A 19,348-nucleotide genomic window follows, 5' to 3' on the forward strand; every position below is an offset into this window, starting at 1 on the left:
GATGTGTAACAGGAAAGGATTAATCTTTTAAATCTCATTAGGTTAAATATATGCTTAAAGCTATTTAAATATAGGAAATTGTAAAAAAGCGATAAGGGTTGCACACTGGGGCTTAACTGCACTATATTTAGCACTTTATTACTTTAATAAATTGGCATTATACAACTTTGTTTGAAATTGTGGCCCACTTGGGCTTAATTGCACTATACACAGCACTTTATTATTGAATCAAAGTTAACTATGTTAGAAATCATATAGGAACATGCCTTTTTTAAGGATTATTTAATAACTAATTAATGGAAGGTGCTTAAATTTGATAAAAATTGTGAAGTGTACAAGAAATCTGTCAGAAAGTAATTTTGGTATAGGAAGTTAAGTATATGGTGTAAGAAATGAGAATATTTTTGATAGAATAAGTGGTTGTTGGGCGCGCAAAGTTATTGCACCAATGTTCAGTATAATTATGTTGTTATGTAAACTATGAGTAATAGTATAAGCACTTTTTGAAGTATGCAGTCTACGCTCATTAGCTCATTACAATGTAATGCATGTACACTTTATATACAAGCAGCAAACATGGCACCTCTCTATATGCTAAATGCTGTAGGGCAGCAGAAATGCATCACGGTAGCACTTGAATACAATGCTAGAATTCTAAACTTCAATCATTGAGTCTGCATTCCGTTAAAAGCATGTGGTCAGTTCAAAAAGATGTAAGAGACTGTTGCCTGTGAGCAAAGCTTTATTGGTTGGCTGAAACACTTTGAGATAGAGTGTTCTGCCAGCATATCGAATCTGTCAATAACATCTGAAATTCTTTCAAATGGGGTGTCGGCATGCTTCTTATGGAAGTGTCTTCGAAATATATATATATATGTGTGATAAAGATTTGCATTGTAATGGCTGTGTGGGAAAGGCACTGTGTAGTTAAAACATCATTGTTAATGATGTTTCCCCATTGGAGCCTTATTTGGTGCTCTGTGGGGACTGTGCAAAGCTTTCTGCATCCAATCTGCACCTGGGAGCTATTTCCAAAGATGAGGAATCTTGAAAGGAAATAACCCATTAGAAGCACATCATTACATTTCTTCTGTTGAACTGTGCCACTGTGTATGAAGAAAAAAACCTAGTAAGTAAAAGCATTGATCAATGTTTATCAATAGTATAGCTTACGGTTTTTGAAAAGAGTGTTTATAAAAGGATGAGAATTCATTAATGAAGGCAGATATGAAGGCAGATTGCACCACTCACTAAGATCACCTAAACAGAGACCTAAGCAAAAGGAAGCACATTATGCTGTAGTAAATGTCCCAACTGCCAAGCAGGGTACTGGGCAGAAGATATTTCAAGATAAATCAAACACTACCATTTTTAAAGATGTAATGGTTAACTCAAAGATTATCTGTTCCCAATTACGAAGTAAATTACATCAATTTAATTCAAAATGTTCAGTAAAGTTCAGACAACTGTCACCTATTTTAGAGGTGTATTCTTGGCTGTTGCTCAGGCTAACCACATTCCTCTTCATTTACACTTTGCCTGCATTTTCTCATCTTTCTTCTTGCTAATATGGTTTTCAGAGAGGATAGTTCAGCTGAACTACATAGCCCTCCACACCTAGGCAAACTTCTTTTCAAGCACCTGAGCCCTCCTCCTCAACCTTAAATCTCTAGAAAGAAAGACTATTTAGCATGAATACCTGGAAATACTGACCTCAGTTCAAGGTATAAAGACGTTGCCAAATGGCATCTTCCCCAAATATAAATATGAGGCCTCAGCAGTTCTATGGATTAGCAAAACTGTAGTCCCAACAGAACTTTCAAATTTTAAGCACTTTATAATGAATTGTCCCTAGACCTTTGGACTTTTACATGTTATGAGAGCTTGGATACTTACGAGTTAGAAATATTCTTATAACAACTAAGCAACCTTGAAAGGTTTTTCCATGGTGGGTGATACTTTAAGATGGGCCTGACACAGGGTATAGATTTATCAAAAGGAGATCCAACTTAGTCTTAGATAGAGAGCTTAGTAGTTACCATTTGATAAGCCCGACCATGTTTACCAGGTTACAGCCCCTCTGACACAGGTATTTCTGAAACAAACTCAGAACATCAGCAGCTCGCGTCCCATTGTTCAAGTGCACTTCTAGTGATTCTTTCAGGAAAACAGATGCCTGGATCTTCACCATCTTGCAAGGCTAATTCACAAAACAGGGTGTAAATAAAAAAAGAGACATACTTTATTAAAAGCTGAAACTTCAAAACAATAACAAACACTTTATATTAATCTATAAATGTACAAAAGCTTCTAAAGTAAAATCTTTAAATTAGGGGTTGAGCTATGAAATCAGATTTCAATAAGACACAGGTGACCGGAAGACAATGTCAGTATAACTAGTTGTGACACCTGGACTGTGAATGCAAAGTCCCAGTCTTTATTCTGAAGTATCTTTCTAGACTACAATTATTTGATTTGCCCTCTCTACCTTTATAAAATGCCAAGACCCATTTTTCAGATTACCTTAAGATTTGTAATCGATTGTGTTTCATTGAAGTTTGACACCTTAAGTGGTAAGTGACACGGAGATGAATTCAGTATTTCTTAGTAGAAAGACCACAGAGGATGTTTATGGGGCTTTTCACTGGGAATTACTACAGTTGCTATGTTGTGATCCCTATGAGCTCTCGGGGACAGTTGATTTGGATTGTTAGCATAGGAAACCTGTATAAGGACAAGCTGTGCATGGTGAGACAACCTTCCTGGTGTCTGCAGAGGTAGGTGTATCTGGGAAAATAAAAACTCATTTGGGAGCAATGTGGAGGACCTTTCAATGTGCTGTAAAGATCGGTGTGTAAGTTTCAGGTGAACACTGTTGCAGACGTATCAATAGTGGAGGAGCACACATGCATCAATTAATCTTCATAGAGTCAAGAGTGTAGCGAGCCTAGTTTTGTGAATGCAAGAAGCATTAGTTGGTGTAGGGATCAAAAATCAGAAAAGTATTTGAGGGTGACCTGAGCACCAACGTTGGTGAGTGGGAGAAGGGAAACGAATTGTCTCCCTGCTATGTCTTACATGGAGAGTTACTACTTGAGGAATATTTTCCTTTCAGTCTTTCCCCATGAATAGCATTCTGAAAGCAAGTGATATCATTTTTTAGTTTGCTCCTTTCAATAGCGTTTGGTCTCCATTCATTTAGCGTTTGTTCCCCAACTTTTAGCAGATATGCTAAAAATAGTTCAGACCTATTTATACGGGTGGATCATGAAGCTCAGGAGATTGGTCTTTAGATTTGATAATTGAAAGTGTAGTGGAAGTGTGGCAACTGATAAAAGATTGAAAGAAATGAGTTGGAGGGTTAAGGTAAACTCGTTTTGACGCTGTAGAAGTGGAGAGAAAAATAAGACCTTAGTCTTAAAGGAGTAGATATTAGGAAATCTCTGGTCTTCCGGTAACAGATGATAGGGAAGCTGTAGGTCAAGGACACCTGGAGCCAGGTAATAAGAGGAAAAGTAGACCATGACATCTACGCTAAACATGGAAATCATGTGAATGGGCGAGGTGTGCTAGGACATATAGTATAGCTAGTTTTCAATACTGAACAACAATTGAAATATATTGCCATTAATCCTTCACTCCCACGTGGTTACCAAGATTAAGTTATGTTTAACTTTATTAAAGGCAGCAACGAGGATGACAAAGAGGCGGTTAGGATAGACAGTTATAGTGGGCAGAAGCAAGGACAGAGCTTGAATATATGGACATTCTGCATTTTTAGGTCTGGGTCAGCTTTCACAAGCTGCCAGCATCATGAACTGAGAAAAATCATAATTAAAAGCAACATACATTCACATACATTTGGAGGGCGGATTTAGGGTCAGCCCTCTTTACAAACTGGTTCAAGAGTTATTCACATTTGGCTTCTGGCTACAACAGCACAGGCAAGTGGGTCAAATCCTTTTCATCCCTTGGTTCATTGTTCACTTATTCCTATTTTGAAAGCACATGCCCACCCCCTTTAAACAGTCACAGTTTAGCTTTTTTAAACTTTTGATATTTTAATTATCTACATGCTTCCAGATAAGTAAACAAATAGAAAAACTGCATGCTTGTCAAGGTTAGGTCTAATGGCTTTGAGAAAGCTTGTGTCATCTGGCCACACTGTTATGAATTAAACTTCAGCTCTGTGTACTAAGCATGTCCCCGTTAGAGCAGTTCTAATAAATGCAAGACTGTCTAATTCACTATCCAATGAGAATGGGTCTGTTACGTTAGGCTTATGTAATGTAATGTAATGATATCTTGTAAAGCGCATGAATCACCCCACATGGGGTATCTCCGTGATTTAGACCGCTGGGGAACCCGTCATGGCTTTCCCTGTGAGATGGACCCTACTGGGTATCACCAGGGTGAAACCAGGCATCCACGGCGTTCTGATGCTGTATGACATTTTTCATTATCTTCATTTCTATAGTGCTCATTTGTACTCTGTTTACTTTTTAAGTATCTTGTTTTAGCTTTATATTGGGCATGGTTTCTCTATACACATCAAATACATAAACACATCAGAGCAGTCTTTCAGTCTTTGGAGTGCATTTTATGCAAACTAAATTTCATGGGGTGTGGCAATGATTGCGCTAGTTAAAGACTAGCCTTCCAAGGGTATTGGAGAAAAAATGAGCTAGAATATGAGACTATAGTTCAGGGAAGATGAGGGTAAACAGAAGACTTTTTCAAATCTTAGGATGACGATACCAGGTTTGAAGAAGGGAAAGGTGGAGCCAGTTGAAAATAAGTTTTTGGAAAAGAAAAAATTGAGAGGGGGCCAGGTGGGACAGTGATTTGATGATATTCAGGGTAAAATAATGGAAACACCTGGTTGGCGAAGTAGATGTCCATTACCTCCCCCTGAGTCTTTTCCGTCCGGTCTTTATCCGGTTGGATCTTCCGGATAAGGTTCTTGATCCGTCGGTCATAGAATTGGTATCGACGTGCACTGTTCTCGTTCAGTTTCCTCACTTGTGTCACCAGAAATGATGAGACCTGAATTAAACAATCATGGGAATAGATAAAATTATTATAACATATCTCAAAGGGAATGGTTATTGTAGGTCTGTCCAATAGGTGAAAAAAATGCATAAAATGAGTAAAATCTACTTTATCAAGTGGTCAACAAGGGCTAAATGATTCTAAAACCATTCAGTATGGCGTATGCCTGAAATACAATAAACAATATCATACACAACACACAAAGCTTAATGTTAAATAGAAAAATAGTAATATAAATTAGAGCAGGAAATCAAATTGCACTGAAAGCTTATTCGTCTGAAAACTGAATGTTCAGTGTAAATGTGAGGGTTCTTCACCTTAAGATTACCAATAGAACTAACGATCAATATGATGGCCTGCTGCAATTGTTTATAAAATGTTGTATGGGAATCAAGTAATGTGAGATTGTCAACACAAGTAATGTGATTGTGCTCGAACAGCATTTTAACATTGCTTGTACTGGTGAAAATCACTATGAATTACTGATATCAAAACTATAATTCTAAAATTTCTTGGTGTTTTCAAAGTGTTTTTCTGTACATTCATGGGTTTGATTTTTTTCAATGGGATCGATGCAGTTACTAAGCTACCCATCATTTAAAGCATAGATGCATGCAACGATGCGTTACTGCAACACCTATGAAAGTGATAAGATACTTAGGGCACCAGAAAATTGTGCCCTAAATATATTCGGTCAAAATGTTTTGTACGTACTATCCTTTACATAAATATCGCACTACTAAAGTTAAAGTTAGCAAATCTATTCCCAGCTGGGAAATATTTTAGTAAAATATATTTAGGCACAATGTTTATGTCTGACAACAACTTTGTTGAAGATATTCTAGCACACAACCGTTTGCAATACAAACATTTTCCTAAACATTTCAACATAGGTGGTCTAGTATACAATATATAGGCTGCTAATCAGAAATGCTAATATTAAATATAGGATTTGAATATCTCCCATTGTTCTAGATTTTTTTCTTTACAAGGGCTGTCTAAAGCCAGAACTTTCTTATGATAAGAAAATAAGATCACTAGTCAACTCAAATATTTATTACTGTGACCAGTAGTGTCACAATAGACCCAGTGCAGCAATCATGCAAGCTCGCACACACACACACTTAGAGCCAAGGAATACGCCAGGCTGCGCAAATAACAGAAGAAAAGCAGTGGTGCCGGATTTTAGGGACTCTGCGCTTCCCAATTATGGGTGCATTTTATTAGCAAACTGGTGCAAAGGATGAAACTTTCTTTTCTTTCTTTAGAACCCTTAACTCCCTTACTAAAATATGCATACAGTAGTCACCAGAAAACCAACAATCAGTCCTGTACCATTTGCTAAAAATAACACAAAAACAGCAAAAAGGCAAGCAAAAGTACATGCATAAATAAAGAGAACATGGAAAGAGATTGTCCCCTAAGAGTCTTGTAGTCTGGTATACCTATGGTTTTATCACAGCACTTTTTCCAGCGGATACAATCATTAATGTTGCGACTGGCCTGGGCCGGGAAGCAGCAGAGAGTAGCATGGAACATATTAGTGCGTCGATACGAGGCGGGAGGGCTGGGTGCCCCGGATTTGAAGCTTTACTACCGTGTGGCGCAATGTGCCCACGCTTACCACTGGATTCACGGACCAGTGAACATTCGACATATACGTATAGAGTCAATAGTGGCAGACCTGACATCCTTGCCGGCACTGTTATCTAGACCTTCGGATCGCAGAACAGGGTTCCTCTAATTTTCTAAACGTTGTCACGCACGCATGGCATCACAAGATGGATATTCAGGCGTGTAGTCTCCTATACGCCCCTAACGCTCCTGTGGAGTGGTGCGCGTGGTTGCTGCCATGTAGGGACAAAGGAGTGGTGGAGGCTCTGAAGGGGCTGCGGATCCATACTATGGGAGACCTTTTTTCTGGGGGGTCCGCTCTGAGTTGGAGTGAGATAGAGACGGAGGACGGGACTCACTTTTAGCACGCTTCCAGTTCCACAGAGTGCGGCTCGCTCTTAGGGGCCTACTGGGGGAGGACATGGAGGAACCTGTAACAGTGACAGCTTTTGACTATATTGTCAATGCTAAGGCCCCTTCTAAACTAATTACCAATCTATATCGCATTGCCCTCTCTAAGAGGACAGCGGAATATACGAAACCAAGATTGGCGTGGCAGGCTGACTTGAATATTGAACTGGGGGAGGAGATGTGGCGGTATTGCTTCACGAGTACGAGGAGAATATCTCTGAATAACAGAGGCTGCAGCACTTTAAATATCTCAATAGGGAGTACTACACCCCCGATAGACTACATAGATATGGCCTACGCGACTATGCTAAGTGTGAGAGATGTGGGGTTTTACAAGCCGATTTCATACATGTTGCTTGGACTAGCCCGGATGTCCTCGCCTTTTGGTACTCAGTGTACCGTAAAGTCAATGAGATCACGCACCTCGCGCTGACTCCTGACCCCCTGTTATCCATACTGGGATACTCCAAGCCCCTTCGCCCCAGGTATAGAAGACTGGTAGATATGGCTTTCCTTTTGGCCAAATGGTGTATTGCGCGTACCTGGATGCGAGGCCGGGTCCCTACATTAACACAGTGGACTAGGGAAATGACTTTTTGCTGCACACAGACGGAACTGTATTGCGACCTGCTTCTACCGCACAATAGGCCAAAGAACTACTGGTCCCTGTTCACTGATAGACGCCGCACAGGTGACGAGTCGGAAGAGAACAACTCTCTCCCACTGACTGGCACTGCTCTGACTGCAATGGCGGGAGACGCTATGTAAACGGTTCAATATCGACAGTCCTCGGGCGGGGAGGGGGTTAATGGACATTGGCAACGTGTCCCACGGGTACCCTCGCAGAGTGCTAAGGCGAATGGTGATATCTCCACAGTGTCAGAGTCTCTGGATATAAGATGTCTCAACCTGCATTTTGCTGACTATCAATGTGTCATTCCATTACCTGTGTACTTTTGATATTGTTTATTCTATGCTCAAGCCATGCTTTTTATGTTATTCATGATGACTGCCATGGACCATGCGGATTGCCCATGTTTTCTTTCATTTAGTTTTTTCTGTAATGTTCTTTTCTATATGCCAATAAAATAAATAAATAAAATTAAAAAAGAGTCTTGTAGTCTGGTTCTAAGACGCAGGGCATCAGTGGGTTTGAGCTCTCACGAGCGCAGGCATTGTAGAGAGAAAAGCGCTACCTATTTTGTCGGGATAGTAGTCTTATAAGGATGATGAAATGAACACCACTGATGTCACCCACTGTATGACTTAGCCCTTTCTACAAGGTCACCCCCAGAGATTTTGCATTCAACCCTTCTGCTTTCTAAAATAGGTTTTTGTTGACCTTAGTACTTTGAGATCATTACCAATGCTAACCAGAGCTAAAGTGCCCGTGCTCTCTCCTTGAAACTTGGCAAAATTGGATTACTCCTGAATGGCACATTTAATGTATTTATAAGTCCTTCGTATATGGTACTATATCTACTCAGGATCTGTAAAGTAAATTCTGTTAGTGTGCATGCAGCACTTTTTGTGGCGCCCACTAAATTAGCCATTTTAAAACATCTCAGGCCTCCCATTGCAGCCTGTAGCACAGTATTAAACTGCCAATTCAACTTGGCAAAATATACCTTTTGACGGGCCGAAAGCTTCCTTTTTAAAACATATAGGTTACTCCTAGGGTAGGTCCTAAATAGGACAAAGGGCAAGGTGCACTGTAATTAAAAAGTAGGACATGTGGTTTTACGTTTTCATGTCCTGGTAGTGAAAAACTCCTAAATTCCCTTTTCAATACTGCTACTCCCATAGGATAACATTAAGTTACCTTATAACAATAAATAAGTGCTAATTAATTAGAAATAGGTAGAAATGTTTTGTTTTGACACAAAAGAATTGCAATTTAAAAATCTCTTTATTAGGAAAATGGGGTTTTAAATCACAATTCTGAAAATGGCACTTTTAATAGGTTGGCTTATTCGTGTCCTAACCATTTGTGGCCTGCAGACTGTCCTAGGTCATATGACTGAATAGCTTGGCAATAGGCTTTTGTGCATTCCTCCCAGACAGTGAGACAAAGGGTGACTAGATGTCAGCAGGACAGGTGGGGCAGAGTTGTTCCCTGCCCCAATTTCATTGCAAAGGGCTACCCCAACGCACATAAAGGTACCCAACACTAGAGTTTTGCACCCACTGATTACTTGGAGCCTTGGCAGGGGAGGGGAGGGGAAGAACTTTCCAGAAACAGATGTGGGGGTAGACAGGATGGCACCCCCACTTCTAGAGCTGGCACCAGTTATAAATACTGGACCACCTGAGCCACTTTTCAGTACACTCCTGGACATGTGGGAATTACAGAGGAAAGACTGCCTTGTTTCCCAGAAGACTGTCCTGCTGCTTGAGGCTTTCTTTGTTCCACAGAGGACTGCTCTGCAGCTTAAGGCTTGCCTTGTTCCCCAGAGGACTTCCTTGCTGCTTAAGGCCTGCCCTGCTCTCTGGCAAGGAAGATTGGACCAGCTCCCTTCATCCCAGGCTAAACTGAGTCACTCCAAGAGTCAGCTGGCTGACCTCCTATTCTGAGCTACAGGTACACAACAAACTCCAGAGGCCTCCCTGCACCTGCCTAGCTGACCTGTTGAAACTGGATCTGCCTGGACCTGCATGAGTCCTGCTGACTTCTACCAGAGGGCGTCCCTAATCCCCAAGAGGTGTGCCTCTTGATCCCAGACCCTTGGCTGGCATCAGAATGTACTATTCTACAAGAAAAGGAGAATTCCTAATTTTCTGAATCCTTCGCGGCGGACTCGGGGTATCTTTTTCAGGAGACCTAACCCAGTCCCCGTATCCAGCCCATACTCCGTAGCAGTTGGCCTGAACTTATGACTTTTCTCTGGCTTTGCACAACCTGATAACCAAGAGTGGCGCTTTGTGCTTTTAGTCACTACAGCTACCTAAAACTTTGAAATTGCCCGTTGTACGGATTGGATTTTTGTTGTTCTGGTATTCTTTTATTTATTGACATTTGCTGTGTTTTTCTAAATTAGTTTAGGATTTTTCTTGTGTTGTCACTTTATTACTGTTTGAGGCAATGTGTAAAGTATTTATGCAACACTCAAAGTTAGGCCTGACTGCTTTTGTGCTAATCTACTAGAGTGCACTCCCTCAATCAAAACCCCAGTTCCCAACACCCACCCTTTGAATTCCCAAGAGAAAAACATGCACATCTATATTTCTGTTTAGGGTCCATCATTTCAAGAGCCTGAGCCTCATCATACTTTTTTTCTGCCAAAAAAAAGAACCAGTTTCATACTGAGATCCGCCATAATATCCAGCCCTATGTATAGTAATAAACATGAACATGAATTATGATACCACCTTTATTTTAATGGCCTGGGCGCTATATATCAATAACTTCGATTAATGCCCAGATTCTGATGTCAGTCCAGAAATGGTAAAAAAGAAAAAAAGTATTTAATAAAAAGAAAGTTTAATCAGAAGTAAAAGTGTCATTTGAATTACATTAGATAAAAATAGGCGGCTATAGGATGTTTAAAAATATGCACAAAATCATATTGCTATTTTCAAAAACAGTTTGTCCTTGCCAGGGTTTATCCTTTAAGGCAGGGGTCCCTAATTTTTTCTAAAACAAGTCCAGAAATGGCTGCATTGCACTAAAATTTGTGAGAACTTGACACCAGATATTTAGGGTGTAAAATATGCCACTAGACGTTAGAGAAGGACAGAGGGGCTACAGACCACACAAAACTGGCAATACAAGCAATAACGTACACCCAACTTTAGGTTATGAGGATGCCTAAAGTCACCTTGGAGTTCCACAACCGTATAAAGGCAAAATCTCCTTGGTAATGTGCAAAGTCTGAATCATGTACATTAGGGCATAATTTATACCATGAAGATCCCTTTTCCTTGTGTACACTTGATGATCAAAGTTTTAGAAGCAGAATTTAAGGTATTACATTTTGTGCAACATAAAGACTGCCAGACAGATCCAATATACCACATTAATTTCCTTTTCTTTATGCAAATGAATTGCCTTCGCTCCAGATACTCTTTCAGTAATCTTGCATTTGTGTTTATTATAGACATTCATCATTTTTTTCAACTTTTCTGCAGTGCTTCTACTCCATAACATTTCTTTGAAACTAAACTATAAATGTTCTTCTGAGGTTAAAAGTGATCAATCGGATTAAGGTAAGTCGGAGTGTGTTGCAGTAGACAATTATGACCAGGCACTGAACTCTAAAAATAATCTCTGTTTATCCCTACTTGTTTCAAACCCAACAACAATGTTTGCCCACCTTTTGTGAGTTCACCAGACTGCCCTTAGTGCATTAAATATACAGCAATAACTACAATATTAATGTGGCTAAAACCACAATGTTACACTTACACAATTACACTGCTTGACTTAGGAAACGTAACCAAGTTTATTAATTTCAGTCAATTATTTGTGTATATTCAATGTATGGCTTTATTTTGGTTTGATTTGATTTTAATGTAGACTGTGAGTAGGAGTCAAATTCATCGTGGTTTTATGTACCGCACACTGATTTCCTGGTGGTCTTGTGTGCTTAATAAGAACACATTAATATTTAAGAGCTAGACAGTATTGAGAGATTGAAATTAAAAGCTTGGAGACAATGATACAGCGAAGAAGCAAAGAATATTAGGGAGTGGAGACATGTCACTTTTTAGGTTTCGCTTGCACTGTGCTAGTGAAACCTATTGCATTCAATAGATCTTAAAATGGACTTACCTCTCCCCTTATTTTCTTATTGGTCGGTGTGCTTGCCACTTTACTTTTCCTCCGTTTTATTGGTTGTAGCCTTTTCTCCCTTCTGTATTTCTCTTATCAGTTTCCCGAAGCCAAAGTACACATTTCCATGTGCTTTAGAGGCTGGAACCTTTTTTTTTGGTTAAGGCTGCACAGTTTTACTGCTTACATTTTGATATTTTTCCCTGGCTGCATGCATTTAAAGAAAGTTTGTGTTTTGTTGTTTCTCTTGTCCTGTCGCCACACATTTCGAATCAGCTTGTTACTATCTTGGCTCCAGACATCTTGCAACTAATTATGTCATTTTTTGGACCATGCATTTATGCCTTAAAACTTCTGGTCTAATTTTTTCTACCAGGCAATCAGTGAAATATTGTTTTGGCAGCATCACACATTTTATGCATGTTTGCTGACTGTAGATTTTGGTTTATTTAATTTTGCATTCTGATGCCTTTGTAATAAATAGCTCGTTCTTTGTACCATGCGTCTGTGAAATATTTTCGTGGCGGCAGCAGCACAAATTTTATGCCCGTTTGCTGCCTGCATGTTTTTTGCTTCAACTTTAGACCCTTTGTTAATTTAATAAATTCGTGCCTCCCCCGTCTTTCGAATAATTATCTAATTTTTGGGAACATTCATTTTGTGAAATATAGTCATGGCAGGAGCCCGCCTTTTAAGTGTGTTTAAGGTCGGCATGTTTTTGCTTTGTCTTAGGCCTTTTCTTTATTACAATCCAGCCTTGTAAAACATTTTCTCGTTTTTGGCACCATGCAGTTTGTGAAATATTGTTGTCGCAGCAGTACGAATTTTATGTGTGTTTGCTGCAGGTGAAGTCAATATTTAAAAGGGCTATTTGGACTAACCTGCAGTGTAAGACGACCTAATAATTTCACAGTGCAGCCCAATTCCCCTACCTACATTGAAATGAATAATAGTACAGTGCGTTTACACTGTAAGGAGCCAGGTGCCACAGCAGTGATAGTCCGTGCGTAGGCAACTGTCCCCCAAAAACACACAGATACCAGCAGAGCTGTCTGCTTTCTAAATAAGTTGAAGGACATAACAGGGGTACCCTACTCACTAAGGAACCAGGGTGCACAGTTATACAAAAAAACAGTGGTTCCTGTGGAAAAATACACAATATTTGTAGTCTTATGCACAATCGCGATGAAGAGAAATTTTCTACATAAAGCAAGCTTCAAAGGATTTCATGGTCTTGTTTTATTCCAGACTTTTGGTTTTGTTAATTTGCTGCTGATGTGTTTGCAATAAAACAAGTAATACAGTATATCACCTTTCTTAAAACAACAAGTCCTAACACTTCAACACAGTTTCAATAACTTATATTGCACAACTATTCACCAAACTGCAACTTACAACAAAAACAACTTATTAGTGATCACCTAAGCATTTCCCAATGCTTGTTACTTGAATGGATAAAAAATGTATTGTTCAGTTAATAAAAACTTACAATATAACACTTTTATACACATTTCATAGATATTACCATTATTAAACAATTTAAAAAAAAACACAATTAAAATAAGGGTTAGTTCTGCATAAGAACACTCACTTCATCTAATTAAGAAGTGTAAAAACCTACACGTAAAGTGCATTTACTGATGACACAATCCGCTTACTATTTCCTCTTACCTACAGTACCCAGTTTATTCTGTTCATTATTAACTTGCTACACAGTATGAATAGATGTAGTCATTCGTAATGTGTAACAGAGTGTCCTAGTCAATTCACTAGTCACACCTAGCATTACCAAGCAAACATACCACGAGCAAAGATTTAAGGTACAAAGTGCCTTTTAGAAAAAAATCCTCGCAAGGCTTGCCAATGCTAATCCCTAATGATTTCACGGTATTCCAATTACTTGTGTATTGAGAATCTTGCTCCTCTACTTTAAGATTTACATGCCCCATAGGTCATTTATTTAACTTCCCTTCTAGGTGTTTTTTTAATGCATTAATAGAATAATAACGATAAGAGCCCTTTACTGTTAACCTGTCTCCTCTCTGCTCGTTACTTATGTGATTGGGCCTGCCAGTTGATGTAAGAGGCTTTATTCAGGTGAAGAGTGTCAAAAACCTTCAATGATCTAAATTACAAGGTTAGTAGAAAGGATCAATGTTTTCGAGTTAAACCCGGTTGCTAACATTTTAAAAAAAGTGATTTGGAAATGTTACTAGACATTCCACTGCATCTCTCTGCAGTGAACACCTACAGACGTTTGTATCACAGCTTCCTTGCGGATGTCAGTGGATCTCCCAAATTTACAAAAGAAACACATTGCTCCTGAAAGTGCATCAAAGCGTAGAAAAGCTATTTTGAAGTTTCATGCTCGGTGAACTCTGCCCCTTCCAGGTCCACTGTTGTATAATTTCTAGTTAAGATGCCTGTCAGCTATAATTTTTTTGCCACAGTCTGCTTCGGATGTTGGATGATTCATCACCATGTTCTGCAAACCGCTGCTTCAGTTGCTACGAATCAAGGTGCATGCAACAGGCCTAATATCTGGACAGAGGGAGCTTAAACATTTCATGAAACTAATCAAGAGAGCTTTTCACCCCTGCTTCTAGTCTTATGAGGGCCTAAAGTAAGCCCAGGTCTATCTTATGTAAAACGAAGGAAAGAAAGGCAAATCGGATTTGGGATCCCTAATTTGTTGGGAACTGCGTGCGTAGTTGCCTGGGAAGCAAATCACCAGGAGGACTATAATTTGTGAACAAGTTACGATGGGGAAGAAGGTGGACAAACTGAAGGAATGCTCTACCCCCAGCCAGTACCACAAGGACTCAAACAGGTGGGTCATTGCCCCAACATTCAAATCACCCACAGCTACAAGTTAAATATCCACGCAAACCATGCTAGCAAATTCACAACGTGCCTCCACACTTGTAGCGGAGGCCCTGCGATTGTGTGTGGGGGGGGCTGTCTCCGCACTCGGGGCAGAATCTTCACAATGAGAATTCTCTCATTCCGTAGAATACACCCGAGAGCGGAGACTCCCCCACGATTATGGAGGCCCTTTGTGATTCAGGCCCCATGTGTCTAGATTTCAAGCACCTCAGTCTCCTGTCACTGCTGCTAGTCTACACAAGCATGCAGATTCAAGCAAATCTGTATACAATATACAAATATACCTGCACTCGCAATGTTAGACGATCCGTCTCACTCCTTCCACCCAGTGTGTACATATTTATTTAGTTGTGCTTCCCCCCAAAGTTACTGTTTTTCAAACCACCCTTTCTGACGCTGTTGCAGGTGGTTGTTAAGCAGGTACAATCATCCACGTGAAACTTCACCTGGGAGTGTAGAGTTATGATACCTTTCAAATTGTACTGCAGCATTTCTTCCTCTTCGGAATCCTTCTGATAGCTTACCCGTGTTCAGGTCACAGTATGCAAAATCCCCCAACGCGTTGTAATCCTGTAGATGCTAATCTACAGTCCCGCCAAGTTACTATAGCATCATGTGCACCTTTGATGGCCACATCGCCAACCAATTATCCATCCTTAATGAGGTGTACATCATTTCCATACACCTGGCTTTGCAACACTATGATAGTTATTGGTATACTTTATAAATTAGAATAACTTGGCCTCAAGCTTCTTTGAAACATAACCTGATGTTAAAGAGAGTCCAGATCTACAAACTTCTCTATGCTAAAAGCACTCTGAAAGGGTTCCCCTTATCACCGCAACCACAACAGGTAAGTAAAAAGACCTCATTGGTGCAATATTTACTGGGAGTTTACATCCTCGTTCCTAGTTCAGCACCTTTATGGGGCTGTATGACATTACAACGCATGCTTTTACCACGCATGCTTTTACAATGCAAACCTTAACAACGCATAGCGCTTTGGGGTGCTGGATAGTGAATAGTTTAATTTACTATTCCAACTCCAGTCCCCGTGGACACCAGGGAAGGTGTTGGATAGTAAATTAAATCTATTCCCTATCCTAGAGCGCCCCCCCAGCGCAATGCGTTGTAATAGTTGCGTCGTAATAGTTGCGTCGTAAAGGCACTGCGTGGTAAAAGTTGCGTTGTAAAGGATGTTCCCCTTATGGCTGTGTGGTTTCTTCCATCCAGTAAGTGTGCAAATTTAAAATGTGCAGTATTTGCTCACACGAATACTAACGGGATTACCCAAGTGAAAAGTATGCTGCAAACCATTGTAAGCAGTTATTACTGCAATGTTTGTGACTGAATGAGGATAAAAAGGTACTTGTGGCATAAGACCTCAGTATCACTCAGTGTGCATTTCCATCTAGCACACACAACTCAAACAATACACTTAATTGAAAGCCATTGCATTGTAGATTCCCTCAAGGTTGATATTTTTGATACAGGGAATTTCTTTTGCAGAAATTAGTCATTGCCAGGCGTATTTGTTAACTGTTGAACAAAATAACCTGGCACTGCACTAGATTTTCATACGGCAGTCATTAGTTTGATTTCAGCTGTTGGCAGTTCAGATAAAAAGTTAATCTTAGCGCTATCTCAGTTAAGATGGATGCTTTTGAATTCATTCATGCAAGATGAACCCTTCACAGTCATCAATTTGAATAGATAAATGAGACATTAAACAAGCAATATTAAAAGCTGAGATCTTCAAACAAGATGGCAGGAAATGACTGTCAACAAATATGGGCAGGTAGCAACGAGAATCCGAGACCAACCATAAATTAACACATGGAAACATGAGATCTCCGTCAAGTAAGCTGGGAGCCTGGGGCCCACTGTAAGAAAGATGGAAAACCTTGTGTATCATTCAACCAGGCTAGAAACCCTTGGGGCCAGATGTATCAATGGGTTTTATCCATTCTGGGTCTATGGGAAAATGTGTTCGTACATAAGGCCCTTAATACTTTCTTCAAGTTTGGCCACTGTGTCTTTCATACAATTAGAAGAACTTGGCATCCTGTTTTTGCTGCTGTGTGTGTAAATGATATTTGAAGGGATGTGAAAAATGTGCGTAAATTGTTGCATATAAATTACAAAGAATTTCTCCAAAGTTATTGAAAACTACATTACACAAAAAAAGTCAATCTGTCATTTTGCAGTTTCTTTTAGCACAAAATGCGTCCTCATGTCAAATTTTAACACAAGGACGCATTTAAACTGCGAACAGTGAACTCCTGTGAGCTTGCGGTACATTTTACCATGAATGGTGCATCGCAGTAAATGTTTTACATTTAACGGCACATAATTATGCAAAGTCGTTAATGGCTTACTATTGGGAATTTCAACTAACAAGCATAGAGAAGAATCGCAGACCCCACACTGTTCATTGCTATTGAGGATTGCTTTTATTGCGTTATGAAAGTTACTGTATAACAATGTATTGGTGAGGTTTCGCACCTTTTTAGGTTTTGCCTAGCGATGCGCATAAGTGCGCATGCGCTAAAAAGCCTTATGAGTTAGAGTGTGGAACAGGGACCCGCCCCACTCTCCCATTGGCTAGCTCCATAAATGGAGGCTAGCCATTGGGAGACGGCTCTGTCCGTCAATCCCGGACCAGATTCGGGGGCGTTCCCGGGAATTTTTCACTTTTGGCAACGTCATGCTACGTCAGCCAAAAGCCCTTGGGAATGCCCCCGAATCTGGTCCGGCATTGAGCCGGCACCCGCCTTCCTGCTCGGGGCCGGGGAGTTTCGTGAAAAACACCCCGAGTGCTTCATAGCGCTTTTCTGCCCTAGCGAGTGCTCACCTCGCTTTTTTGTAATTAAATTGTCCCCTGGCAGGCGCCCAGGGACCTTGCCGCTATTGTTTATTTTCACCTCAAGAGAGCCCACCCCTCGGTGAATTCACTCCCCGCCTGCAGTAGCTGAGACGGGCCGCCGCATTGCCCGCGACGACCCGGAAGCTGAGGGGGCGACCCTGAAGTCCCGCCCCCCCAGCGCGGACAAGGAGAAGCAGCTGCACCCACCGGCAGGGCTCCATGGTGGAAGAGGAGCCCCGCCGCCGCCCGTAAGAGCACCCGGCCCCAAGAAGCGGGACCGGGTGAGGAAGAGCTGCAGCGTCCAAGTACCGGTGAGTGCGGCCGCAGATAAGGGAGGGGCGCCGGGACACATCCATTACCCGGAACTCGCTACATGGACGCGCGGACCGGATGCGTCTTCTGACCTTCTGACTCAGGTGAGAGCCATCCCGTCCACCCGATGCTGACCGCAGTAGCCCCTTATTATCTCTCTCTCGGACCTCATTCTTATTTTCCCTCCGAGGTCGCCTCGAATAGTTCTGGACGCACCCGTCCAGTACAGTACTCCCACCTTTGGCACGGGGTGCCCTGGTCGTTTACTGTACTTTTTACCACGTGGCCGACTTTGTATCCAGTAGTCGCCACCACGGTAAGACCCCCTGCCACTGTCAGTCATCACGCCGCTCGCACTCTCGTCCTCTGATAATCACCCCATACTTTTTTTCTTTTCTTTAGTCTTCCGAAGAGCACCTGGACATCCACAGAGCGCAGCAGGTGAAACGTGCATCATTTTACATTCCTTCCGACTAGCGGTTCTTCCATGATTTCCCCCCCCCCCCCCCCCGCCCTCCTCTTTGACTTGTATACCTTTGTGGGGTTCTTCTTGTGTTATTGACACACGATATTAATATCCTCTTTCTATGTAGACTCGACTAAGGTCTCTCCCAGAGACTGTTTTTAGACCATGCACTACTTGAGCTTCTTACATGTCACTATATGACACTATATTACCTTCTCCTACCACTCTCCAGTGTCACCTGCGTAACTGCCTTTATTCATTCTCCAGTGCGTTTGTGTGCTTAATACACGTATCATTACGAACTCTCGTCCTTTTCATTTACGTGACCCCCTTCTATTTGCCTGTAACTACGCTTGGGCTCGGGCTTGCAGTGTGTGTGGGGGCTTGCAGTGTGTGTGGGGGCTTGCAGTGTGTGTGGGGGGCTCGCAGTGTGTGTGGGGGGCTCGCAGTGTGTGGGGGGGCTCGCAGTGTGTGGGGGGGCTCGCAGTGTGTGGGGGGGCTCGCAGTGTGTGGGGGGGCTCGCAGTGTGTGGGGGGGCTCGCAGTGTGGGGGGGGCTCGCAGTGTGGGGGGGCTCGCAGTGTGTGGGGGGCTCGCAGTGTGTGGGGGGGCTCGCAGTGTGTGGGGGGCTCGCAGTGTGTGGGGGGGCTCGCAGTGTGTGGGGGGCTCGCAGTGTGTGGGGGGTCTCGCAGTGTGTGGGGGGGGCTCGCAGTGTGTAGGGAGGCTCTGTGGGTGTGTGGGGGGCTTTGTGTGGCTGTGTGTGGGGGGCTCTGTGTGGGTGTGTGTTGGGGGGCTCTGTGTGGGTGTGTGTTGGGGGGGCTCTGTGTGGGTGTGTGTTGGGGGGGCTCTGTGTGGGTGTGTGTTGGGGGGGCTCTGTGTGGGTGTGTGTGTGTGTCATTTGCGAGAGATAAAGCTAGTGGCATTGTAAATGACAATGCCATTTATTTATGTTAAAAAAACAAATAAAAATAT

General features: G+C 41.7%; 1 protein-coding gene across 4 annotated transcripts in view; it reads right to left on the reverse strand.

The window, feature by feature from the left end:
• The window catches only part of ARHGAP40 (Rho GTPase activating protein 40), a 475,540-nt gene that overhangs the window by 19,135 nt on the left and 437,057 nt on the right, over positions 1 to 19,348 (reverse strand). For all 4 annotated transcript variants that reach the window (XM_086932262.1, XM_086932263.1, XM_086932260.1 and 1 more), the window contains 2 exons: positions 4,906 to 5,046; positions 2,040 to 2,200 (listed from right to left, as the gene is read on the reverse strand). In XM_086932262.1, the coding sequence (XP_086788388.1) occupies positions 2,040 to 2,200; positions 4,906 to 5,046 (302 nt within the window). The remainder of the gene's footprint in view (positions 1 to 2,039; positions 2,201 to 4,905; positions 5,047 to 19,348) is intronic.

This window comes from Lissotriton vulgaris, chromosome 7, assembly GCF_964263255.1.
Source record: "Lissotriton vulgaris chromosome 7, aLisVul1.2, whole genome shotgun sequence".
In the NCBI taxonomy this organism is placed as follows: domain Eukaryota; kingdom Metazoa; phylum Chordata; class Amphibia; order Caudata; family Salamandridae; genus Lissotriton; species Lissotriton vulgaris.